The 26,570-nt window shown below is 47.4% G+C and overlaps 1 protein-coding gene and 2 long non-coding RNA genes across 6 annotated transcripts in view; 2 read left to right on the top strand and 1 right to left on the bottom strand.

Moving 5' to 3' along the window:
• ZEB2 (zinc finger E-box binding homeobox 2) overlaps positions 1-23,622 on the bottom strand; it is a 117,807-nt gene extending 94,185 nt beyond the window's left edge. Inside the window, exons 1-3 of one of the 4 annotated variants that reach the window (XM_042808490.1) lie at positions 23,108-23,561; positions 21,306-21,466; positions 20,156-20,293 (exon numbers count right to left, since the gene is read on the bottom strand). In XM_042808490.1, coding sequence (XP_042664424.1) covers positions 20,156-20,228 — 73 coding nt within the window. In that variant the 5' untranslated portion in view covers positions 20,229-20,293; positions 21,306-21,466; positions 23,108-23,561. Of the gene's footprint in view, positions 1-20,155; positions 20,294-20,403; positions 20,886-21,305; positions 21,467-23,107 lie in introns of those variants that run through there. The other 3 variants (XM_042808489.1, XM_042808488.1, XM_042808491.1) reach the window with 3 other exon arrangements.
• On the top strand, positions 21,655-22,932 carry LOC122154947. Its single transcript, XR_006167059.1, has 2 exons — positions 21,655-22,619; positions 22,739-22,932. It is a non-coding gene; the product is annotated as an uncharacterized LOC122154947 (long non-coding RNA).
• LOC122154946 lies at positions 23,376-24,675 on the top strand. Its single transcript, XR_006167058.1, has 2 exons — positions 23,376-23,444; positions 24,493-24,675. It is a non-coding gene; the product is annotated as an uncharacterized LOC122154946 (long non-coding RNA).
• Positions 24,676-26,570: the final 1,895 nt, after the last annotated feature.

Below are 26,570 nucleotides of genomic sequence, written 5' to 3'. Positions count from 1 at the left end.
CTCCTTCCATATATTTACTTATTAGTAAAATTTTTACACGGTATAATTGAAGCCCGGCAGTTTTTACTAACTGAGGCTGAAGAGGAAAACTAACACAATGTAATGTTTTGTGTCTTTTTTTGTCCATGCAAACTGGTCACTGAAAAGGTGCAAAGCGCTGCTAAAAGTACATTTTCTGAAATTCAAAGCCTTTTAAGAAAGGTACACAATGCAAGAATACGCAGCTGCAATTTTAAAAAGGCTACTGTTCCTTTAATGCCCAGCTGGTCCTGAGATGTAATAAAATTGACATATTGATTCCTTTGAATTTACAAATGCCTGTTTCATAAACTCCATCTCCAAAGCCTAGGCATCTTTAGAGCACTGTCATTTTTTTCTCCAAATGGATCAATTATGTGCCCACGTAATCCTGTTACCTGTGAAATCCATGCATACTTCTCCCATTTGCTGCAGTTCCCAGGCGGACAAACTTGCATTATGTACGCATAAACAAACAGAGCATTTTCCTGATATTAGGGATTGTTTTCAAAGTGAAAGGCAATCTCCTGGGTCCTTTACTCAAAAAAACATACATAGTGTGGTGTTCCTCCAAGTAACCTCACTGCACTATATGTATAATTATTACACAACACAGAAAATCATTAAAAAAACATTGAGTCCAGCTATCTCAAATGCTTCAACTGCAAAAGGGCACCAAGACTTTGCAGGCAGCCCGAATTCTTCTGTTGAATCAAACTTCCTAATTTCTTTAACAGCTTCTTTATTTGATAATTATCGCCGTATCTATAAGGAAATAATTTTCATCAGAAACGTTTCTGTTTAAATATTGGAAAAGCACCCAGAGCTGCGAACTTTGCTGTGGAAGTTTGGGGCTTTTTATTTCTAGGATAATTCATCTTTTCATCGTGCTGAGCACCTTTCCATCATGCACACACACACACACACACAGAGTCAAGCAGGCATTAACCTGCAAACCTAGCACTTATGCATATAAATGCATCCCACATACAACTATTCCCATATCCCGTGGCATATTATTTTTATGAATACATACCATGCACATAAACACATTTATACACACACACCACGCACAATCCTCAAATATAAGCAGGGAAAAAGAGAATAAACGTGGTTTTCTCTGTATATGAATTCTTTATAAAGTACTGTGTATATACATAGATATGAATTCTCGTTTCATTCTTTCAGGCTGTGCTGTATCTGATTTTCTACACTTCACTGGGCAACCAGCAGTTCAGTTACACTACACTTGCACTGTACAATTTGTCTCTAAAAGGTTCCCAAAATTATGAAACATCTTGTCTGCTGCATGACCTGCTCACCGCGGTGCCTCAGCCTGAGGTGCATCCACACATATAGAGAGGATGGCACTGAAAAAAAATATATATATGTTTGATCCTCGGAGCCCATACAAGTGGCCCAATCCACCCCTGCCATTGTGCAGGAGTGGGTTTTAAAGATAAATGGCTGCATGTTAACCAGATTTGACATGCTGCACAAAAGCAGCCACCTTTGGTCCCATGACACAGCCAAACAGAAAAAACAACAAGCAATCCTGGCAAAAGATGTCCGACGTGAATAAAAGCCCAACAATTTGTCACATAGTCGTTACAAAATGTTCCAGGCTTTGGGGCTTGCCATGGGACAGCAGCGATAAGAAGAGCATAGAAAAATGAAGGCTGGGGGTGTTGGGGTGGCGGAAGAGTTAAAACTCGAGGAAAGCTCCGGTAGTTACAAAGGGGAAACAAAGAGGATATTTTCATTTGGCTCTTTCCGAAAAGGCACACACACACAGAAAAAGCCGTAATTAATTAAATCAAGAAGCTCCGTTGTTTTGAGAGGTGATTGAAATCTGACATGCAAAGTAGAAATATTTATGTTTACTTTCTATTTTAGGAATCCACGAAGCTACTTTTCCTTCACTGCACTTCCCCGCCACTACAATGGCCATGGCTCAGTTTATCAACTAGCAAGCGCTGCCTGTTCGGGGCCAAATCCTGCTCACATTTCTCATGGCATTTGGCCTTTCCTCATGGGAACAGGCCCAGAAAACTCCAAAGATGGAACTGGGGGTGAGGACTAATGTGTGGCAGCAGGGCAGTACCTGATCTCCTGCTTTCCTTTGAGTTCACATGAGACAGAAAAGCCCAAACTTAGGCTCGGTTTGATGAGCCTGAATTTCCAAACGAGCCTGATCTTACCACTTTCCACTAAATCCAGCCACAGGCATCAAACACAACTTTCCTGATCTGTGTCCCACCGAAGTCACCCGTGCACCCCTGATGACTGCAGCCACGTTAGGATTCGCACCGATGCCAGTTTGCAAATATTTCGATATATTTTTACAGCCCCTACACTGAAATAAGGAGTTCAAATGCATCAGTGCAGCTGCTTGCTAAGCTCCACATAACGGAGCTCACATTTTAAAATACCTTTCAGTCAATAATCATCATTGCTTCAGTGATTACCGTTAGCTTCTTTATATGCAGGGGCAGAAAACTGTGGGTGGGGGGTGCAGTTAAAAGCAATATTGTCTTCTAAATTAGAATAATCAGTTGTATAATAATCTCCGAGAATTTTATTATTAGAAACATGCATTCATAATTCTCTCAGTCAAATTCCTTGGCATCCGCTTGCCCTCTGACGAAACAACGAATGCTACTTGCTCTTCCTCAGCCCCAGAGAATGGCAGAGTGCTTTAGAGATATTAAGCTCCGCGAAAGCCTTGTGAATGAGTTCGGCGGTACATCCCCGTCTCATAGACAGGGAAAACGAGCACGGGGAGGTTAATTGACTTGCCGGAGAGCACACATAGCATTCGAAGCTGCACTCACCTTCCCCAGCCCTGCCCACGTGGAGCCGGGGCTGGGACAGCATCCCGCCCTGGTACCAACGAGCATCCTCTGCCCGGCCCTGCTGCAGCCTCCTCGCAGCATCACAGCGGTCCAGCGCGGACCGGCATGGCCTGGCCTTGCCCTTGTCCCTTCCTTGGGCCTAATCCCTTCGCAGGGGTTTTTACCATGAGCAAATTCAATAGCCTCGAAATCGCCTCCGAAGCGCACAGGGCTTAGCAAAAGGAAATAAACAATAACAATAAAACAAAACCAAAACAACAAGCAAACAAGTGTCAGCCGGAAGAAAAGTTCATTAATAAAAAATAGTAGAAAGGACTTCAATAGTTAAATCACATGGCTAAATCAGCCTTTCTGCAGGAAGAACCAGCTTGCTTTAATTAAAGCATGTTATGTTCAAAAGCCACCGTGCACGTCTTTTACAACAACCTGATACCAACACCTGTACATCCCCGTTCAAAAATTCAAACTGCTTTCACATGTTCCAGCCCAGCAGTCGACACTATCAAAAGTCCGAGTTATTTTTAAATATACACGGGGATAACTAAGCCGGAGCTCTCTGTGGAGTCAAACAGGGGGACGAGGACTGTTCAAATCATGGGAACGTCAGTTCCAGCAATGTGTGCCTTAGATTTTTTTTTTTTTTGACTGTCAAGAAGATTTTAAATCTTTAGTATCTGTTCGTTGTCAGGTTTGCCTCTAGCTTTTTGTATCTGCAGGTCGTTTTTTTTTTTTTTGTTAGGAATTAGTATGTCTCATTTGCTAGCTGAAAGTTTAAAGAAAGCACCAAAATACCAATAAACAAAGTTCATCTAAGGGAAAATCTCTGTATGCATAGCCTAGTTAACAATTCTTTTACGGTTGCAGGATGAAATTTGAAATGGATGTTTAAAAAAAAGAGCTTTTACAGAAAGCATCAGTACTACCGAGGCTTTTCTTGTGCGCTGTACTATTTTTAAACAAGAAATCATTATGATTTCCATGCCATATTAGCATCTCTTTTATTTTGCGGTATCTGTGCTGCACTATTTCAACTCACTGCAGGTTGCTGTTACTTTTTTTTGATACCGCATCATTTAAACACATACCAGAGCTGAAGACAGTCGGGATTACTGGGGACTTCAATCGACATTTTTGGCCTTTGTAAAGGATCTTAGCCAAACATTTTGTTTAGTTAAACTCTAGCTGATGCCACGGCACACATAATATCACTCCCCCAAAAGTGCAAAACTGATGCATTGTGCCATCTCTGGCAGCGTTTGTTCAGTGTTTGCTGCAAATGGGGAGGAAAAAAAGATACCAAATGCACGGATTGATTTTCAAATTACCTCAATATTTTGAAAACATTTTCACCTGCATGCTGAGAATGCTAAGAATAGGCAGGAAGGCAATTGTGCATTTGCACAGCCTCCACTGCATTCATTTATAAATTACCTCATCACTGACTGAAATTAACACTGATTCTTACAGGCAATTTCTCAATTTCCAATGCTAATTACATTTTTTTTACTTTTAAATTCTGTACCACCTGTTTTGGGCAAGACATCTTAGGCAGCGCGACCGCATTTAATCACAATTTTAATTAACCGCCCTGTAGATGTGAAAAAGAAGCAATTATAATGTAGATGAATGATGATTTTTCTGCATTAAATTGTTTTGTTTCCCTGGTATGTTGATTGTAACACAGCACACAAATACAGTAACTGTACAATTTTTTTCTATTGTAATTTAGTAATTGTTTTTGGAAAACCAGTTTGGGAATGAGTGACTTCATCTGTTTACAAATTGATTGATACTGTTAACTCACTGATTGCTGCAGCATACATTTTGTATTGCACAGCCTAGCATAAAATATAATTAGGCATGCACAGACTTTGCAGCACCATTTTGGAATCTGAAAATCAACTGTAACCGAAGTGTGTTTTCCTTGAGCATCCTTAGTATCAGCCGGGGCTGATGATACGATAATCAACAAACAATGGGCTTTTCCCATCCCGCCGCTGGTAGAAACCCTTGGATTTAATCGGATAGTCTGACAGTGTAAGTTGTGTTGGTTTTTTCGTGGGTTTGGTTTTGTTTTTTTTTTTTTGTTTTTTTTTTTTTTCAGATTGTGCTTTGCCAGGCCTGGGAGCTGGGGGCTGGCAAGTCTGCAGCTTGCCCAACTCCCTCAAATTGCTATCGGGAAGGAGCAGGCGAGTGATGGAAAGAAACAATGATGGCAAAAAGAGCCGCGGTTCACGAAACCCGGGGCTCGTTACCGACACGCGTGTGCGGTGGCACCAGCTATCTCTGTCTCCGCGTTACTGGGGGGGGATAAGATCTCGATCTGACTCATGGCTGGCAGATACAGATCGTCCGAGTTATGTGTGTGTGTGTGTGTTTTTGTATACATATCCCCACAGAGAAACGCTCCGTGCCCATCGGAGGCAAAGCCCGCTTGCTTTCCCAGGGCGGGAGGTCGCGGCGGAGCAGGAAAGGAGCAGATGTGAGGCGCTGGATTTGGGCGACGGTGCCCCCCACCGCCCCAGGACGGTCCCGCAGGGATTATCCCACCTTGGGACACGGGGAGAAGAAGCGCACCCCGGTTACCTGTGTTGACGCAGCAGCCGGAGGGGGGGGACCCCCCCCCAGAAGAGAGGTGGCAGCTCTCCCCCTTCCCAATCTCCTCTGCGAGTCACGGAGCGAGAGGCCTCCATCAGCTAGGCCTCACCGAGAGGCCTCCATCAGCTAGGCCTCGCCGAGAGGCCTCCATCAGCTAGGCCTTGCCGAGAGGCCTCCATCAGCTAGGCCTCGCCGAGAGGCGAGACACCGCGCCAGGCCTTGGGAGGGCCCCCGCCGTCACCGGGACCTGCGAGGTCACCCACCGCGGGCCAGAACGGGGACACCAAACCGAAGGGACCTGGAACCTGTTCCTGTGCTGCTGCCCTCTGCGGGGGCACGGGGGGGGGTCACTGGGGTTTGGAGACATCTTGGGGGGTTCCTGGTCTCATCTGCTGGCCTGCTCGCTTTCTAATATTTGTTAAGAGGGAGGGACATAAAGTCTACTGTTCAGTAGGTGATTTTTGTAAGAATCCAGCTATCCATACATAAAAGGGTCTATTATCTCACTGTGGAAGAGATTTACATGCGTAACTCCCATTAACTCTTATGGGACTTAGGCACGTAAATCTCTTGTGCATCTAGAGAAGAATAGACCACATAAGGTCTTGTGATCTATACTGCTAGTAGGTTTAAGTCCCTTTCATTTATAAAGCTATACAAAAATTAACCATTAAAGCTTATTCTGTGCAAGCTGTCCCCCTACATATATCACCCAGCTCTCTGTTTGAAGTACTTGATGTAAACGCATACTGAGAAAAGGTACCGGAGAAAGCCAGCCCATTCATTTCAGTTAGTAAAACTGTCATAGTTGAAAGGAAGCAGACTAAGGGCAGGTAGAAAAATTGTACAGGTTTTGCCCAGCAGATTCAATTTCAGATTTAGGCTCTAGACTGCACTGTTTGGAGAAGGAATACTTTCATTTTGCTGAATGCTCCCTCCTCCCCCTCCTTCCCTCTCTCCCATCCCTACTTAAAGTCCTCAAGTCAAGCACCGTGCCTTGGACCAAATAACCCTGAGTGGCTGGAGCAATACAATCTTTACACAATCAAACTAAGATGCTGCATCTACTAAGGAAAAATAAATAAATCTTATTTCATAAACTTGTTTAAGCTGAAATGTTCATTGGTAAGCCTGTAAAAGTGGGAACATCTGTGCTCCTGCTGGGATTTGATGTCTCACCACAAACCTTTCCATAAGCACTTTGTCTCTGATGGGAAACAAAAAGGAAAATACCTGATCCCCAGCCTCAGTTGGGCAGCTCCTTCTATCTTCACGCCCTGACCTAGTGAGCATTCCTCCCAGCAACGAGCCGCTGCCCAGGGCTACCTCCGCCATGGAAGCTGGCTAACTAATCTCTTAGCAAACACTTGCAGCAAACCTGAAGAGAGTTTAAAAAGGCGACGAAGAAGGAGTGGGGGGAGAAAAAAAAAAAAAAAAAACAAAACAAAAAAAAAAAAACAGAAAACAAAACAAAAAACAACCAAAGAAGCCCGACTTTCTACAGATAAAGCCGACAGCATTTCTAAAAGAGTCAGAACCTAAATATAGCTCCATATCCTTATGTTTTCTCTTGGTGAGCTGCTGAGGTATAAAGTTGTGGCCACCTAATGAACATATAGATATACATTTTAATCTTAATCCAGTTTCCTGCTCCCTCCCGCTAACCTGCCATAACCCAGCTTGCTTTATTTCTGCCTGCCAATAGTCCTCCCACTATGCTTACAGGTATTTGCAAAGGGCTGCTTTTATCACAGCAACACCGCTGGGATGATATGGCACTTGAAAAGTCTGTCCCGCGTGCCCTGCCTGCACACGGGGTAACCTCTCCTTAGGAGCTTATAAGAAAATCCACTGTTGAAATAAATAACAACTCTCAACAAATGATCAAAGAAGAAATAAATCTTTTACCCTTATAAGACTTTTTAAAACTGAAATCCCATTTTTTAACTGGATAACAGTTAAGAGGCTATCGGCCACCTATTTTTCTGGGAGCTACGTTTTAAATGTTTCCTGCATGGATATTGGCCAGACAAATGGATCTGTAGTTCTTGGGAGCAAAAGCTTTTAAAATAAAGTTTGTGTGTAGTATATGAAAACATATTGTTTGGAATTTAAGTTCTAATATCTAGGAATAAACAGAGCATTAAATCAAGCAAAACTGTGACAAGGCCAATATGCACATGGATGATGCCAGCGAGGCATCTCCAGCCCTTTGTTCACAGCTTAACAAAACTGTGCCGTCACACCACTTTAGCTCAACAGTGCCTGTCGAATGGGCATCAGCAGATCAGCCAATGCCTGTCACACACACAGCTGAAAAACTGTTTGAAAGCAAGGCTTACTTTAGCACAAGTCTGGTAGGAAAAGTGAGAGGGATTTTTAATCATCTGGTAAAGACTACATATATATATATATTTAAGGAAAAAAAAAATATATAGTTCAGCTCTGTTCTCCATGAAAGTAACACAGTTTTGCTCTTTTTCACCTCCAAGGAAGGAAGAGGTCTCGATGGTGTTGCCTGATCCTTGCTGTGCTGCTCCTTTCCATGCTACATAAAATTTGGAATTATTTTCAAAGAAGTAAAACTCTGTTGGGGTGGGGTGTCACAGGGAGTGACCCTGATTTGTCCAATAATCTATTAAAAATTAATTTTCACATCATTCTACTTGGAGTCTGGTTGTGTGTGTGTGTGTGTGTGTCCCCGATGACAGAGAATAAATGAAATAACATATTCAAGGAAATGTTTGTTTTGATTCTAATGTAATTATCTTTGCAGATGAACGTCTCTCTGGGTTGGGGTTTTGGTTTTGGGTTTTTTTTGTTCTTTTTTTTTTTTTTTTTTTTTTTTTTCCCTTGAGCTGATCAAAATATATTTTCACTGGTATTAACAACCTTCTCCATCATTTCTCCTAACAGTCACAGTGCACAAACACCACACCGCTCCGCAAAGAACCGCAGCAACTTAGCGGCACCAACTTCAGCTCAGCACTTCTCTCTTTGTTTGACACCTTTTTTCCCCCCCCTCTTTATTTTTTTTTTTTTTTTTTTTAACCACACACCCCCCACCTTCCATCCCCAACCGGGCCTCCTCTGGGTACTGGGATGGACTCCCAGTGCTCGGCGGCTCATGGTGGGACCAGAGAGGGACCGGGGGGGGGGACCCGAGGGGACCCGGGAGGACTCGGGGGGGCCCAGAGGGTGCGGAGTGAGGCAGCCCGGGGTGCTGAGCCCTCTCCCCCTGCCCGCCCGCTGCTGCTGTCAGCTCGCTGCCTGCACTTTAGCTGTCTCTTTCCCAGTCCCTACCCTGTCAGGTTCTGGCCTGCCAATTTTAACTTGAAGCTTGACTGGGCTGATTTGATGCAAATACCTCCAGGGAAAACCCTGAAACTGATGAACAGTTATGTCAAGTCGATTTTGCACCATCGGGAAAAGGTAACCTCTGCGAGAAAAAAAAACAACAAGGTTAAAGAGACAAGGGCTTTTCACGTGTAATACCACTGCTGCACATCTCGTTCACTGTTTACCATCCCTCAGAAATTGTAACTGTCAGAATTAGTCCTAATTGCAGATGCGAAAGCTGCCATTATAATAAAAACAGAGGCAGTGCAGGCATTAAATGTAGCAGCCTAATTTGTGAGACTACTGAAAAGGTAGAGTAAATGAATATTTCATTACTTTAATTACCAGGGACTACTCTTTTCTTGCTGTCTTATGATAAGTGTTGCTGTAACTAGCAACAGCAAACATCCACTAAAACATAAAGTGCAATAATAGTACTGCTGTCAGGATCGCTGCTTTAAAATACGAGCGGGGGGGGGGGGGGGGGGGGGGGGAAAGGGGGAAATATAATGGTTTATCTATTTCTTAGAGATCCGCAGGAGTAGGAGATGGAAACTCGTTTAACGTCAAAAAACAAAGAGGCGAGTAAACAGGTTTTAGTCAAAGAAAATAATGGCCCGGAGGAGGTGGGGGGGGGGTGTGTGTGGGGGGGGGTGGTGTGGAAGTTGAGGACACACTTGAAATCCCGGACCCGGGAGGAGCGGCAGGCAGCGCGGAGCCGCTTCTCCTCCTCCTCCTCCCTCCTGGGAGCAAAGTTTGGGGCTGCGCCGCGGCGGGAGCCGGGCTGGGGACCGAAGGGGAGGTTGGGGGGGGGGGGACACACACACGACACCCACCTCCCCAAACCTGCCTGGAGCGGCCGGGCCGCCCGCCCCCCCCCCCCCCCCCCGCCCGGTCTTTCTCGAGGAGGGGTTTGCGGGGCAGCGCCGGGTCCCCGTGTCGTGACTGTGTGTGTCGTGCGTGTCGTGTCGCCGTCCCCCCCGTCGTCGTCCCCCCCCCAAAGAGGCGGTTGACACCTCAGCCCCGGGGCTGGGGAGGGCGAGGCGGCTCCGCGCTCTCCCCCCCCCGCGCAAGCGCACCGCTCCGCACCGCTCCGCGCCCCGGCGCAGTAAGGTAGGGGGGATGCTCCCCCCCACACTCAACCTGCGCAGCGGGCGCGGAACCCCCGCGGGGGTAACCGGTCGGGGGAGGGGGGGGGTAACCGACAACATCCCGGTTTTGGGGGATGGAGGGGCTGCCCTGCGCCCCCCCCCCCCAACCCGGACCCCCCCCTGGGGCCGCCCCGGCCCCCGCCGCCCCTCACCGTGCCCTCGCGGCTCCCAGCCCCGGCTCCCTCCAGAACCGGGGAAATTTCTCAACAATTCGCAACCAACTCCGGGAATGACATTCCTGGGCTCCGCAGAATTAAAGACGGGAAACTGCCTCGACTTTCCGCTTGGAATCCTCGCTCCGGTTTGTTCGCAGCGACCTATTCCTCCCGCCAGCCTTTCCTAACCGCTCCCCACCCCCGGGGCTCCCCAAAAAACTTGCGTGGCGAGTCGCTGAGCCTTGCTCCAGTCCGAGGAGGAGGCAACAGCCCCCCTGCTCGCCTTTGTGCACCCATCTACCCAACCCCAACTTCCCTGTCAAAGACCCGAAAAATATGCAAGGCTTGCACTGCCGCTGAGAAGCAGGACAAAGTTTAACTTCTCTGTTGGCAGTCGGAGAATAACTCCCAGGCAGGATCCGAGCAAAAGATCTGATTTGCTGAATTCTGCTCTTTGATTTGTATTTGTATGTTATTGCTACTGCTAAGGTTGTTGCCAACCTCAATTAGATCACAAATGAGATCAGTTTAATTCAGCTCCCAAACTGTGACCTGACCATGGTCTGAAAGTATTCAAAAACGCACTTTAAGCCTTCCTTTGATTTCAAAAGGAATACTGCATGCTTGGTCATTCATACAAATAACATAAAACGTAATTATGGGATGATTTGGCAGATGACATTCCTGCCAAACGACGCTCCATGCCAGATACTGCAACGCTGTGGCTGCTGTCCTGGTGCTCGAGAGCACAGCACCCTTGCGTAAGGTGGGAGTAATGGGGTGTGCGCGACGTCGAGGTGTTTAAACGTATTTGGGGTGGCAAATGGAATAGCAACGGCCGCACTGCATTAAACTCCCCCCCCCCCCGCCCCCCGTTAGAAACTGCTGTATCACTTGGAAGGGAAGTGGATCCGCACTATCAAATCTCCAGGAGGCTGTGACAAAGGGAGCTTGCAGCTTGACACACGGGTAACAACATAGCAAACACCTTTAATTCTGTCATGTCTCATACCCTTTGCTTTCTCACACATTTGTGGCTGCTCTAACATTGACACCTACACTTTTTAAAAAAAAAAAAAAAAAAACAAAAAAAAAAAAAAACCAAACAACAAAAAACCCCCCTAAACCCTTGACAACAAAAATCTCCAAATGAAACAATCTTAATCAAGCTAAAAAAATAAACACCTGTAAAGTTATTCTTATGCCCATCAAAAATAACTAACTTATTAACTCCCTCCTCTAATGGTTTAGAAAAGAGCAGGAAGCAGCTTTCTCACCCCCAAAAAAGTTCTCTTTGGGGAATGTGAAGCCCTCAGAAAGCTGATGGCTTTCCCCCGAACCCTTGGAGTTCACGAGGAGCCACTCGTACAGGTTTGCCGGCGGAACTTCTCAGCTATTTTGCTGCTCGACCGCGAATCCTAAATTGACCTTCACCTCTTAGCAATGCTCGCCAGCTTTCCTAGAGAGGTTTTGGGCCGTGTCATATATGTGGGGGTAGCTATAGAGTGTATCTATCTAGAGATAACCCCTAACTGACGGAGGGGCCTTTCGTGGCGATGCCTCGTAGCTCTTCCCAGCCCTGTATCTGGTGGATTGACCCCCGAAAGATTCAGCTGCCACCCAGGGAAAGATGTGTCAGGTTGAGCGGCTGCTGTGGCTTCAGCAGGGCCACCTCCTCATCTCTGGGCCCCCCCAGACCCCCCACCCCCCGAGGCCCCTACCTGCAGGGCCAGCCGGGCAAGGCCCCAGAGAGCAGAAGGAGTTAATGCTCTTTCCAGCATTTACTGGGTAGGTTAATATCACAGCTGCTTGGTAAAGCATTATCCAGCACCTCACTTAACAAAAGCCTGCTTTTGCAAACAGACTCCTACTTTTCCCCAAGTGTCCAAAGGTGTTTACTGAAGTAAATCTGCCTAAATCCTCCATTGCTTGGGTCATGGGGGTGGTTAGGAGGGTGGAAGGTGTAGAGATAATCTCTTTTTGTAAATTCTGTAAATCTTCTGGGAAAAAATCAGGAATCTGTGTCACATGCTTCTGTTCAACTGGTAACATCTCGGTTAGTGTGCTCCTTATGAGTGAAATCTGCCATAGCAGCTACGGGAAAATAAGACATCCCGCCCGCTCCTCATTGTTCAAACTGTTCTTCCCTCTCGAAGTTGCTTTAGCACGTTTAATCTATTTGCTGATGGGGGGAAAAAAAACCTGTTAGGATCTTAAAAGTGGTTTCTGGAAAAAAAAAAAAAAAATGACAGTTTGGTCGGCAGGAGATAGTGTAGTTGAAAACTTGTCACTTGAGATTTCTGCACTACCCCGGTTATTCCAACACCAGCAACTGCATATTACTTTTTACATGTTGCAAATAGAGGCAAACAACACGGGAAATTTTGACAGCTCTGCCTGAAAGGGCTTAAATACTTCTCAGTAAGCAGGATCCAGTTATAAATAAACCTTCTCTTGGTGAGAAAAAAGTGGCTACGACCAAAGACCTCACCATTTTTTTTTTTTTTCTTAAACTGTCTGATTAAAAGCACAGAAGAGCTTCTGAAGAACAAACAAACAGGCAAATCTGGGGGAAGGGGGACACGGGGAGGGGGGGACGGACAGGCGGAAAATGTACATGAACGTGACTCCGACACCCCCCGAGGGAGCCCAGCTAGAGAAACTTCCCCCCAGTCTCGCCTTCCTCCTCCTCCTCCTCCTCCCTGAGCAGTTGCTGGTGCCGCTGAGTTGCCGCTTTGCCCCGGTGGGCTCGGGGCAGCCCGGCCCGGTCGCCAGCCCGGGGCCACCCCCGGCACCGGGCGGTCCCCAGCCCGCAGCACCGCCACCGCTCCAAAACCACCCTGCCAACCCCTTTTTCTTATTAAAAAAAAAAAAAAAATATTAATACTAATAAAAATTCTATTTAAATTGGGGGAAAGGCGATTTTTCTCCAGCGCTAATCTGCTCGCCGGTGGTGGCCAAGCTTGCCTCACCCCCAGCCACCCCCGCTCCCCAAGGTCATGGTGAGTAAACAATAATAGTAATTAAAACAAAATAATAGGCAGCAGTCAAGAGCTGAGAGTACACACACCTGACCCTAACTATAACAGACTTCTCAGAGTAGAATTTGATCCCTCTCTGACACTTTCTACCTCAAGTGTTAGAGCGAGTGGCCATGAATAGTACAGGCATGCCATCTTGTAACACTATCTGCCTGTCAGAGGAGCCAAGGCTGGGTAGAGCAGGATCTATATAAGGCTTGTAACTAGGGGAAGCCCAACAAACAGCTACAAACACCTAAGTTATTTTACTCAGCCTCCACCCTTCTGCTTTTTCCCCCCTTCTTCTCACTCTCTTTTTTTTTTCTTTTCATCTTGGCTTTCTGTTGCAGAATGCAAATGTAGCCTGCCGGCGGTGAATGGGCTGAATTGTGATTAAGAAGAAGAAGAGCTCCTTTCTTTGTTCTCCCCTCAGGGGATGTTTACTGGGAGAGACACAGCGGATCAGATATGAAAGGCATTCAGGTCAGCATTGATGTGAGCGAAAGTGAAATCATACCTAAGGCATTCAAAAGACCGCCGTGTCAGGGGTTCAGCTAACGGTGCATCTACTGTGTCTTCCCTGTTAGGCACAAAAAAAAAAAAAAAAAAAAAAAAAAAAAAAAAAAAAAAAAAGGAAAAAAAAAATATCTCCACAAACAGGCATTTTTAAAAAATTACAACAAAAATGGAGGGGGGGGGGGGGGGGGCGGGGGGGGAAAGAAAAAGTTTTCCCTCGCTTTACCTCCCGAGCAGAAGCTACAGGACTTAGTGATCTTTACCCTTATGGATCACGGATGGAACGGGTCAACTTGTATTAATTGTAGCTGTTGGGATCAGGATCATTTTTACGGGAAAACGATCTAGGCTGAAAGGCGAACTGTTATTTTTAGGCACACCTATACGTACCAGATCTATGTCTATACGATACATAGGTGTATACGCATGGATACGTGTATCTCTGTATATGAGTTCCAGTAAACTGCGTGGCTTCTTTATTCTGATACAAAACACGAGCAATCGTTTCTTGCCTCCCTCAGAAGCAACGTCAATGATAAAAGACAGTGTGGCATATCAAAACAGCACAGCACACCTTAAAAAGTAATCTTTTATTGACTTGGAAACTCCTAGAAACACTTTGCTGAAAGCTCACAGCGCAAGAGGACGGTAACCGCAGGCGTTAAGAAGTTGGTACACAGCTATTTAAGTTAAACTGCTTCACGAAAAAGTCTAGGCATTGTCGTTTTTTTCGTTAAAAATGCTTGATGAAGAAATATTTGGATCTCTCTTTTTTTTTTTTTTAAGTTTATACTTCTCACAACCTAGATATTCCCTCAATAGACTTTCCAAGTGGTTAGCTGATGCTGTTGGCATAAACAGAGATATGTAAATATATAGGGAAAAATCGCAAATTACAGTTAAGCATACAAAGAGTTAGGAGGTGGCTGCATTTTCAGGGGCTGAAATGAAAATGAAAACGACAAACCTTTAAAAAAAAAAGCCTACAAAAATGAAGGGACAGGACTGGATGTCGTGTGCAGTAACCGTTCCCACTATTCTGAATTTGTTTCCACCTTCAGAACCTTAGTTAAAATATATTGTTTGTCTAATGCTCACATCTGCTTTAATGGTGACGTTTAATTCTGAAATATTTTCAACTAGTGTTTCTGCATCACAGATTTCTCTCCTTTTTCTCTATACTCTAAAAAGACAACTAAAGAGCAATCAAAAAGGTGTCTGACTTGGCCATTCAGACAATTGCACCCTTGTGGGAATGCTGGAATGAATGGTACAGTGGACACCCCAGCACTATTGACGTTATAAACATGTAAATGAAACACATTAGGGCAGACAATCAATTGTCTGTGAGCACTGCAAACCTGCACTCTCTTTCTGTGTGACAGGCACAAAATAGTGTCTACCTTGGGAAGCCATGGTCTTGGAGAAAAAAAGGACAAAGAGTTCCCTTTCACAGAGGAGAAAATGCACCTTAAAAGCACTGGGATAATGCAGATGCCAAAAACTGTTGTGAGGCGAAGAATTTCCTATTTCTTGGAATGAATGTGGGGCTGCTGTAAAAGAATCAACACCCTTCTTTCCACTCTAAAGGGAGACACACATTTTTCTTGGGGAATATTACCAGCCTGACTTGAGAGCTTACATCTCAGTCTTCCGTATATTTTCCCTATCTTGGGCAGTTGGCTTTGTATAATTATCGATAATTAACTTGTAATGGTTTCCTTATTTCCCTCCCCCCCCCCCTTTTTTTTCGAATATGGCTTTTCCAGGCATCAGATGTATTTTCTCACAGCAATTAGAAATTCCCAAAAAAGTTTCCTTGCGAAGCATGTGCAATAAGCAGAAGCCAGTAAGTACCGAATGGTCGCAAATGGCAAAGAGTAAAGCAGGCACTAATCTCCAAATTCGCTGGCTTTCTCGAAACTCAGAATAAAACAGATAGATCAGTCTTGACACAGAAAACAACCTCCTCTGCTCTATGTCACAGCTCAGTCCCGACATGAATCTGCACTGAGAAAATGTAGCTAGCTAACCATTACTCCCTGGCCACTCGTATTTATTGCATTCTTTTTTTTTTTTTTTTTTTTTTTTTTTTTTTTAATACCTATCACCAGGTGTTTTTCTGGAGGTAGCAGCACACTTTGTCTCCCTACCCAGTCCCCGACTCTCGGAGGAATCTCCTCACAACGATTCCCACCCCTGCAGAGGTCCCCGGGAACAGGAGCGCTCCCAGATGCCCGCTCTGCCTTGTGCCACCTGAATTTCACAAAAAACAGCTTTTCTCCTCACACCCGAGCCCCAGTCTAGCTACCTCCAAACTTCTCCAGGCAGGGAAGACAAGCCTCACTTCCCACTCACTAAAGGCAGCAGGCAGGCTTTTTTATTTTTTATTTTTTTCCTTCTTTTTCATCTTTTTTTTTTTTTTTTTTTTCTCTTTTTCAAGTGGGAAGTGAAGGAGGTTTTTCCCCTCTTCCCCAGCATCCCGGAAAGGAGGGTGGGTGGGTATCTTTTTGGGAAAGGCTCTCAGCAAGTATAATCGTGTCTGCTTGTTTGGTCTGTGCTCTCCCTCGGATCAGACGCCCTGAAAGCATTGAACTTTCTCCCTTTTCTTTACAACTGGAAGCGAGATGGCAAAGGAATCAAAGAGAGCTGTTTACTGAAACTTTGGGGTAAATTAGATCCAACTTTCCTCACTCCCCCCTTCCCCTCCTTCCTGGGGATTTTATTTTTTTTTTTTTTTTTTTTTTAATTTTTGAGGCGGGGGGGTGGGAGTGGTGGGGGGAGAGGAAAGGAAGGAACAAACCACCCACCCAACGCCAAACCACAACAACAGGGAGAGAGGCGGCTCATCTCCTGAGGCACGGCCGGGCAGGGCACAGGCCGGCCGGCCCCTCTCCGCACCGCTCCGCGCCGCTCCGCGCCGCTCCGCGCCCCTCCCCACCACCCCCCTCCAACCCCGCACCCCGCCTCCGCGGGGCGCCCGTGCGGAAAGGGGGCTCTCCGCTGCCCTCTCCTCCTCCTCTTCCTCCCTCCCTCCCTCCCTCCCTCCTCCTCCTCCTCCTCCTCCTCCTCCTCTTCTGCCGCGACTTCTCTCCCGAGTGAAAGTGCCGCGCAGCGAGTCAGGCGCTGGGATCATCTGACCGAACTTCCCGCGGCTCCTCCGCGCTGCTGGGCGGCCGCACCCGCGCATCTCCCGCCCCCCCCCCCCCCCCGCCCCGCTGCCGGGCTCCTCTCCTGCCCCCCCCTTTTCCCGGGGGGATCACCCCTCACTCATTTCCATATCTCCTCTCTCTCAGTCCCCCCCCTCCCCGCCCCGGCGCACACCTCTGCTTCACTCCAGCAGCTCGGATCAACCCCGTTATCTTGGAAAATCCCGAGCTTTCTTCCTTTCTACCCTCTTTAGCTCCGCCGGAATTTTAGCCAGCCCCGGGATCTAATCCCGAGCCTTGCCCACCCTCGCACACACGCGGGGACACGCACACAGGCGTGGAGCCCACTGAGGCATTAGTTGGATTATTCTATTTTGTCCCCTTCTATAATTTGTATGTGATTGCACTCACACTCCCCTCCCTCTGCCCAGCTTCCTTGATGACCATCTATTTTTCTTTTTCTTTTCCTTTTTTTTTTTTTTTTTTTTTTTAATTATTTTAGTTCTGCTGCGTTTCTAAGGAATTTCTGTCTGATTTCGATAAGCATCACCGTTTCTGGTGTTATCAGCAAAGACATAAGCTCAGAAGTGACATCTTTTCCACGAACCCAGGAAAGAAGAAAAATCCACTCAGTCCAGATAAATCCTGGGCAATTCCCAACGGGAAAGGCATTGGATACGTGCTTGTCGAGAAAGAGAAAATGAAAAAGAAAAAACAAACCCTAACCAAACCCACCCTCACTCGTCTACCTGCTTCTCAGAACTAGGACATTTCTCACTCAGAAATGAATGAAAGAAACAAATTCTAGAGCACAAAGAGAAAAGAGTGGACGGACAGAAAGTCGAGAATTATTTTTTTCTCCCCTTTCTTGGCCAGAGCAAGACCCTGAAGGGAGAAGTTAGACCTTCGCCTAACCAGCGCGCACACTTGCAATGAAGTTTGCGGGATCTTTAAGTGGTTACCTTAAAAATCGCAATTAAACTTTCGGCTCCCAAGTGTGGTGGCTTTCCCAAGTTAGTGCAGTTCCGTGAAAACCCACTTTTTGCATGGGAGCAACAAGAATAATCTCTGTCACCCCGGTCCAAACGTGGTCCCAAAGACTTGGCTGCGAGAACAGGGCGAATAGGCTGCGGTCCTGGTGTCCTGGGCAAGCAGAGGCATCCAGCTTTTTATTTTTTTTTTTTTTTTGGAGGGGTGGGTGCTTTTTTGCGACTCAAACCGTGTTGAGAAAATATTAAACGCGTAGACGCATCCCTCATCGCAGAGCATGTGACGGGTTTAACACGCTAAACTAATAATCTTGTAGGAAAAAGGAAGGAGGCTGAAGAAGAAGAATAAAACCCCCTCAAACACTCAGAATATTCTTTACTGCAAAAGAGCACTTCTGGATGCGTTGCTTTAAATCTCATTCTCTTTTTCTCTCAAAAATGACTGTTTAACATAAGAAAAAAGGCTACTTGACACAAAGCTTTTGTTATCCAGTTGATCAGCAACGTGCTTTAGATACTTGTAAGGGGAAAAAAGCCCCACAACAGACATTGATTTTAGAAAATCAATAACCAACATTTAATAAAAAGAACAGAGGAAACACAAGAGAGGAGAGGGAAACATTACGTGTAATTTTAATGTCTACTAAATTACCCAGAGATGAGGGGAAGGGGAGGTCTCCTCTGTGAGGACCACCTTAAATAATGACAGACACAAGAGTAAAGGGTGGTGGTGGAGGGGGAGAGACTTTAAAAAAAGATAACAAGGAACGGATCCTTGGGAAGCTGCTCGGAATATATTATTTTAGTTGGGTTTTTTTTTTTTTTTTGTAATACTAAGCCAAGCAAATAGATCAAAGACAACACAAAGGGAAAAGCCAGTGTAACATAACGAACAGTTTCTGACTAAAATTCCTCTATCACTCCCCCATATGGCTCGACGCCTCCACCACAACAAGAAAAAAGAGACACACACACACTCACACTCACACTCACAACCTAAAGAGAGGGAAGGGGAAGGGGGGGGGGTGGCAAGATCATTTGTTTCTAATCAACATTCTCTTGTCTTTGTGTTTTGTTAATTTTTTTGTTGTTGTTGATGTTGTTCTCTCCCCCCCCTCCTCTTCCTTCACCCCCCCTCCCCAACTCCCCCACCTCCACCTCTCCACTCAAATGAAGTAGCTGAGCTCTCTAAGCGCATGGGTTCAGGTTCACACAAATATCTTCCTTCCTCCGGCTCCTCGAGAGGAAAGTTGTTGAAAGTGGGGCCGGGATGGCCATGCGAGGGGCTGCGGGTGGGGAGGGGGAGGCCGGCGGGGGGTGTGTGTGTGTGTGTGTGTGTGGGAAGAGACAGACCATCAGCCCGGGGAGAAAGGAAGAAACTAAGGGAGGGACGGGGAGAGACGGAGAAAAAGAGACCCACAGCAGAGCAAGCTGCCAAATGTGAAACCAGCCCCCAACACCGCGTCCCACCGAGCCCCGGCCCTCCGCGCCCGGCGGAGAGGGCAACCACGGACAATTGGGCACCAGACTCATTAGTATTATTAATTATTAGGGAGGAGGAAGTTTCATTTTCGAGTCCCTAACAATAAATAAATAAATAAATAAGAAACAAAAAAAAAAAAAAAAAGAAAAAGAAAAGAGAGTCGCTAACTCGGTGCCAGCCTGCCTCGGGGTTCTCACGCTGCCGGTTTTTTTGTTGTTTTGTTTTGGTTTTTGTTTTTTTTTTTTTTTTTTTTTTTTTTTCCCAGGGCCTCCCGCCCGGCTCCGCGCCGCTCCGCGCCTCCCCCCCCCCCCCGCGCCCAGCTCCGCGCCTCTCCGCTCCCCGAGCCTGACATCGCCCTAAACCACCCGGCAAAGCGGCGGCCGCCCCTCACCTCCCCCCTCCCCTCCGCTTCCCGCCCCCCCCCCCCCCCCCCCCACCTCCGCCAAAACCGCCCTGCGCTCCGCCGCCGCGGGGCAGCCCCCCCACCCGCTCCGCGGCCGCGCAACAAACTTTGGGGCGCGGCGGCGGCGCCGCTACTCCCCCCCCCCCCCCCCCCCCAACACACACACCTTTTTCACCACCACCTTCCCTTCTCCCTCCCACTCCCCAAACCCTTCCCTCTTCCCCCCCACCCCCCCCCCCCCCCCCCCCCAACATTCCGGCGGCCGCGCAACCCCCGCGGGACCCCGCGGATGGGCGCTGCCGCCCGGGCGGGCGCCGTCCCCACGCGTGTGTGTGTGTCTGTGTGTCTGTCGTCGTCCCCCCCCCCCCCCCCCCCCTCCTCCCTCCGCTCCCCGCTCGCTTCCCCGTCCTGCAGCCAGCTTCCCCCCCCCCCTTTCTCCGCGGCCGGAAAAAAAAAGTTTTTTTGGGGGGGCGGCTTACCGTTTTTCCTCCGGGGGTTGGCTTGTTTTCGCCTCTTACACCTGGGGCCATCCGCCATGATCTGCTGCTTCATTGATAAGAGTGGATCAGATGGCAGTTCGCATGGACTCGACTCCCTGATTCAGCAGCACGCAGGCTCTATGTAACAACCAAACACAGCAACAATGTGGGCATTGGTATATCCCATTTAAACGCAGGGCGCCAACGGGGACCCCGGTTTGCACCCCAAAAAGAGCCCATCCACGCACACGGCGAGCTCGGCCGGGCCGGGGGAGGTGGGACGCAGGCGGAGCGGGCTCCCCCCTCGCTCCCCAGCCGGGCAGATTTCTTCTTTCTTTCTTTTCTTTCTTTTCTTTCGCTCTTTCTTTTGCCTTCTATCTATTTATTTATTTATTTCGATTTGGTCGCTCTCGCTCCCTGCGTGTGCGTGTCTCCGCGTGTGCGTGTCTCTCTCTCTCTCTCTCTCCCCCCGTGTGCGTGTGTGTGTGTGTGTGTGTGTGTGTGTATTGCACCAGCAAAGCAGATCAGAGAGAGACAAGAATTACATCTCAAATGAGTCATAACTCATGACCGTATGAGGGAATGCACAGCTTTTACAGTAGGCTGTTTGACTCGATGCTAGGCGGACCATTTCCTCCTAAAAGTACTTTAATTTGACATTAGAACTTCTTTTCACACCAAATGCTAGCCTCCTCTCCTTCTTCTCCTCCCTTCCTTGCTTTATTTCCAACCCCCCCCCCCCCTCAAAGTGCACTCCAGCAAAGTGATAAGAGGGAAACATGGCTCTCCCCTGTCCTTTTGGGGTAAAGCACAGCACGGAGACCTCCCCCTCCCCCTAACAACCAGGAGTGTAATTATAAACCTCTGTCACCTTTTTAGTCAGTTTGACAATATTCAGGGTTTCCCCTGCCCCTTAGTTAAACAAAGCTTCAGAGTGTCATTTTTTTTATTATTTTTTTTTTTTTCTTCCCAGAAAAGAAACAGAAATCAAAACTACCGCTGTCAGAGTTTTCAGGCTTTCAGTTGGGTTTTTGGTTTGGTGGTTTTTTGGGGGGTTGTTTTTATTTTATTAAAAAAAAAAAAAAAAAAAAAACAACAAAAAACCAAAAAAACAAAACAAAACAAAAAAACAACTTGTAAACTTTTGGACCTGCTGTGTGTGCTCGGGCTGTGCAGGAGGCTCCATCTGTCAAAGGGAGAGGGCAGGAGCCTTTGGTTTGCTGCAGGAACGCTCCTGAAACTCAGTCCACCTCGAAGAAGATGCTGTAGCTTTAAAGATGCTTTGACTTGAGGATTAGTTTAAACAGGGGGCTATAAAAGATGTAACAGATGCAAACTGTAAAACAAGGGCAATTAACCCTTGCTCTCCTGAGCAGATCCCCCCTCGCCTTCGCATCTATTGTCTTCTCCTGCACTGGGAGTTTTACACAAAATCTAAAAAATTATTACCTGCCTCAACAATTTGAATATATTATTTTTGCAGCAAAGTGGGCTTTTTTTTTTTTTTTTTTTTTTTTTTTTAGTTTATTTTCCTTTTTCTCTCCCCCACCCCCCGCCACCCCCCGCCCCTTGTGTCTTTTTACTCTGCTGGAGCTTCACACCAGGACTGAGCAGTGAGGTGTGTTACTGCTAGGTCTATTTATTCTGCCTGAACTCTCTTCTCAGACGTTTGCGGTTATAAAACCTGCTTGGCTTAAATGTAAATAAATAAATAAAATAAAGAAAAGAATGCTCTCCAAGAAGGTAAGAGGATGGGAATATTGAGAGAGTGTGTGCAGGGTCAGCGTGTTTGCTCCCACTCTCCTGCTTTGGGACTCCGCCTGGACAGGGTGACTTGGTGGCTGGATGTGGCTGAGGAAGGAAGAGGCTGAGAAAATGGGCTAGAAACTTTAGTATTTGCCAGTTATTCCCGATCCTGGAGTGGGCAATGGTGGCATCAGCGCGGCAGATCTAGCAGGAGATGGAGCGGAGAGGGGAGGGCAGGAACCGGGGCGAGCCGGGACCCTCCGCCCGCCTCGGCACTTGGCGTTTTCATGTAAAACGACCAATAGTGAATTGTTTTAAATGCGTTTCATTCCCTTCCCTGCTCTTCAGCCTCCCGCAAAAAAAAGTTGTCATTAATTTTAAACCTGCAGATCTCGAGAACACTTCTCTTTCCGGAGGGCCGGCTAGATTTTTAATATAAATATATATATATATATATTATTTTTTCCTTTTTGCTAAACGACTTTTAAGTTCCAGTCAGTACTTTCACTTCTTGCTTTAGGATCCCAGAAGCTAAGGTGTTACTTCACCCAGCTTCACAAAATAAAATAAAGAAATGAAAGTAACTAAGCAGACAAAACAGCAAACTTTCTGTTTGGGGAAACACATCCTTTGCCGGGGAGCTCTGCCCGGGGCTGGGGCTCCAGCGGTGCCCGGCCGGGCTGGCTTTGCAAGCTCAGGGCGTGCAAAGCATTAACAGGTACCTGCAAACTTTCCGAGCTAAGATGTGAAACCTGAAATAAAAAGAGCGAGAGTTGCGTGTGTGTGAGGGGGATGGTTTGGGCTTGGCTTTATTTTTTTTTTTTTTTTTTTTTTTAGGAGGGTCAAGTCCCTTCGCAGCACTAAAACTTTTGCTGCTGCGTTGTAAAAGGTACCTCCGGTACCTGGCTGACAGGTAAGGGGAGCAGGGGTGGGGGTGGCACAGCCCCGAGCGCCCCGAAACTGCTAGCCCCTTCCCGGAGCGGTACCGAAGTGACTTCAGGTTTCAGCTTAAAAAAAAAAAAATAAATAAAAAGAGGTTTTTCGCCCCAAGTATAAACAAGCCAGAAAGAACCCAACACGCTTAAAAAATTAAAATACTATCGAAATTAAATAAGCCCGCTAGTGCGTGAGGTGGTGTGAGAAAAAAGAAGCGGAGGGAAAAAAAAAAAAAAAAAAAGGGAAAATGGAATTAAATTCCGAACCTACCTGCGAAGTCTTGTTTGTAGTTTTGGCCAGAAATGGTGAGAAGAAAAAGCATGAAGAAGCCGCGAAGTGGAGGAGAAAAGGTGAAGGGAGATGCAGCTCCTGGAGAAATTGTAAAAAGCCTTGCAAAGAGTTGTCGGAAGGACCGTTATTCCTGCTGGGCAGGTTAGGACTGATCTCTTTCTGCCACTCCAGGAAACACAAACCTGGGGACGGACTGACGTGTTACGCCTCTTCTAATGACATTTTTTTCTTTTTCTTTTCTGTAGGAGCGAGAGGAGAGACCCTGAAACACACGCCACCTATCTTTGTGGGGAGGGATAATTGAAGAGCACCAAACGTGAGCATCATGTGGAAACGTGATCGCCAAGTTTCTCTCTGGGAAAGGATCTGGGATAGATTATACCTTGAAGTCTCCGCGAACGCTTTAGCGGCAGAAATGCAATTCCACCTCCTCCCGCCCGCCCCCCGCCCCGCGCCCGCCCCCCGCCCCGCCGCGCCGCTCCGCGCCGCTCCGCGCCCCGCCGCGTTCACCCCGCCGCGGAAACTCACCGCGCCCCGGCACCGCATCTCACACTCCCCCCCCCCCCCATACCCCCAACCCCTCCACACCTCCCGGGGGGGGTGGGGGGGGGCTGCATCTCCCTCCACCCCCCCCAAGCCTGCATCCCCCCGCCGCATCCCGCCCCCCCCCGCCGCTGCATCCCTGCCCCCCCCCCCCCCCTCCATCCTCTGCCCTCCTACCCCCCCCGGGGTGCATATCTTGACACCCCCTTCCCTCCCCTAGGCGGGATGCCCCCCCACGCGAGATATGTGCCGGACACCCCCCGCCTCCCCTCCCCTCTTTTCTCCTTCTTCAGGATCCCGCCGGATCTCCTGCCCCCAGGCTGGATCCCTGCCGCTTCCCACCCCCCCCCCGCCGCCTCCCTCCATCCCCAACCGGGATCCCTGCCGCCCCCCCCCCCCCCCCCCTCCGGCGGGATCCCCTCCGCGCCCGCCCGCGGAGCCGCCCGGGGGCCGCATCCTGCGCACGGCGCGCAGCCCCGGCCCGCTGCGCAGCCCCTCGCGGAGCTCTCGCCTCTTGCGGAGGGGAAAACTTCCCCTGACATAATACCTCGAAACTAAACTCTGTTCGGGCACTGCAAATACGCTCCTGACTGACTCCTGCTCGTTTGGGTGCTGTTTTATTTTTATCCTTAACCCGTTTCTTTTAGGGCATTTTTTTTTTTTTTTTTTTTTGCCCCCCACCTCCTTTCATTTTCAGCACTCATCCAGGTTATTTGAATAGTCAGCTAAATCTGATGGAAAAAAAAAAAAAAACAACAACAAAAAAACCAACCCAAAACTCAGAACGTGCTGAGATCTTAGAGTCTGTGTTTTGTTCACAGATCTGGATCAGGGGTGAGATGGGCTCTTCGTGGCTCTGATCTCCCGTGGAAGCAGCTGGATGGACTGAGAGGCAGCACGGACGAGTAACGCGTGGGACTGAACTTTAGGGAGGTTACAAGTTTTTCACCTTTTTCAAGTATTAAAATTAAAATAAAATTACATCTAGAAAAAAAAAAAAAAAAGAGGGGGAAAAAAAAAAAAAAAAGAAACCCAGACTCCACCTTTGCACTGAAGGGATTGGTTATGCAAATATGGAAGGGGTTTCCTGGCAAATACAGCTTTCTACTGTATGGTTAATTAAATCATCACTCAAAAGCCTTCCAATGTGACGCTTCTGTCGTAATCCAATCAGGTTACGTAGGTCCTAAACAAGAAAGATATTTTCCACATCTGGAAGTCAGCAATTTAGCAAGTACTGCACATTATTAACCAATTCAGAGCCCACTTCCCAGGGGGATATTTTTTTTTTCTTTTTTCTTTTTTTTTTTTTTTTTTTAAGTTTAAGTGTTCTTAACCAATGCTCTGCTGTTTTGTTAATCAAAAAGCCGGTTTACACTGCACGTAATTGAGAAGTAATATCGAAGTAAGTAAAGGCAGCCCGGGCTGGGGATGCTGAGCGAAGGCGTTTATCTGCAAAGGGGGCTGATACGGCTGAGCTCCGCTCATGCCCAACTCGCAGCACAACCCGCAGCCGTTTCTTCTTCTAAAAGAGCTCGAAATAATCTCAGTGCAAAGATAAACTTCACATCTTGCCTCCTCGCACGGTCCATTCCGAAGGTAAACGTGAAGCTGCCCAAAGGGCTGTGTTAAAGAGCTGCGAAACAATTTCCCTCCTTTGACAAGAGTTAAGTCTATTACAGCACTTTTTTCCTTCTTTTTTTTTTTTTTTTTAATTTTTTTTTTTCTTTTTCCCCGCTCCCCCTCCTGAAGAAAACTGAAACAAATGGTACACTGATCCGACACTATACTTTTACTTACATTAAGCTAAGATAAACTGCTCTTGAACTGTGCATTGACTGGGTGCCTAAAGCAAGAACTGGAATGCGAGCAAATAGGCACCAGCGATCGCGCTCCAAAATGCTCCTGATCAGAAACACCTCTCTGGTGATTAAACATCGCAAAGGAAGGAAGGGGAAGCCCCCGCACCCCCCTCCCCAAATGTGTCTTTGCAGCTCATCAGAGCCACCGAGATATTTTTAAATTTTTTTTTTTTTAAATTATTATTATTTTTTTTTTTTTTTTTTTTTTTTTTTTTTTTACATTTTCTCCTCTGCTGGTGGAAGCTGCCCTGCTGCCAGCTCGCCGTGAGTGGGTGCCCCTGGGTGACGCAGGGCAGCGGCAGCGCAGCCGGGCGCGGGTTGTGGGGAGTGGAGAGGGGGGTTGGGGGGGGGTGGGTGTCCGGGCCAGGGCGCACCGACACGCAGGGGGACCCACCCGAGACCTCCCCACCTGCGGGGGGGATGTCGGAGAAATAGCCACCAAAATCCCCCCCACACACACCCCCCCCGGGTGTCCCCCCTTTACAAGCCCGGGCGCGGCAGGAGGAGCGGGGGGGGTGGGGGGGGGGGGGAGGCGGTGCAGACTGCGTGCTGTTTGCGCGCTGCCTGCGCGCTGCCTGCGCGGGGGGCCGCGGGGCCCGGCCAGCCTGGCTTCTCCAGGGCTGCCAGCCACGGAGGGGCTTAAAGCAAATCTGCCTGCAGACCTGGCGGGCTGCTGCCGCTGAAAACCGTAATTATGCAAAGGTGGGCACGAGGTTCTCTAATTTTTTCATTGTTATTTTTATTTCTATTTTTTTTTTTTTTTTTTTTTTTTTTTCCCCTGGTATGAGTTAGCTTGGCTTTGCTAAAAGTTTGGTGGCCACTATTTGCTAAATGCCAACGTTATTTTCTTGCAGGCTGCATGACTTGTCCATGCCTAAATATACCTGTATACCCAGAGACGTATCTCACACACACACAGAGTGATGATATCTTACTGAAATATATAGCGCAGTGCAAATATCCTGGAATCAGATTCAAGTATTATTAATTTGAATTAGATCCCCTCAGATCCAGAAGACACTGCCTATAAATCAAGG

This window comes from Tyto alba, unplaced genomic scaffold (assembly GCF_018691265.1).
Source record: "Tyto alba isolate M040663 unplaced genomic scaffold, T.alba_DEE_v4.0 Super-Scaffold_7, whole genome shotgun sequence".
NCBI lineage: Eukaryota > Metazoa > Chordata > Aves > Strigiformes > Tytonidae > Tyto > Tyto alba.
Note: the sequence above shows the minus strand (reverse complement) of the source record. Positions and strands in the feature narration are given on the sequence as shown.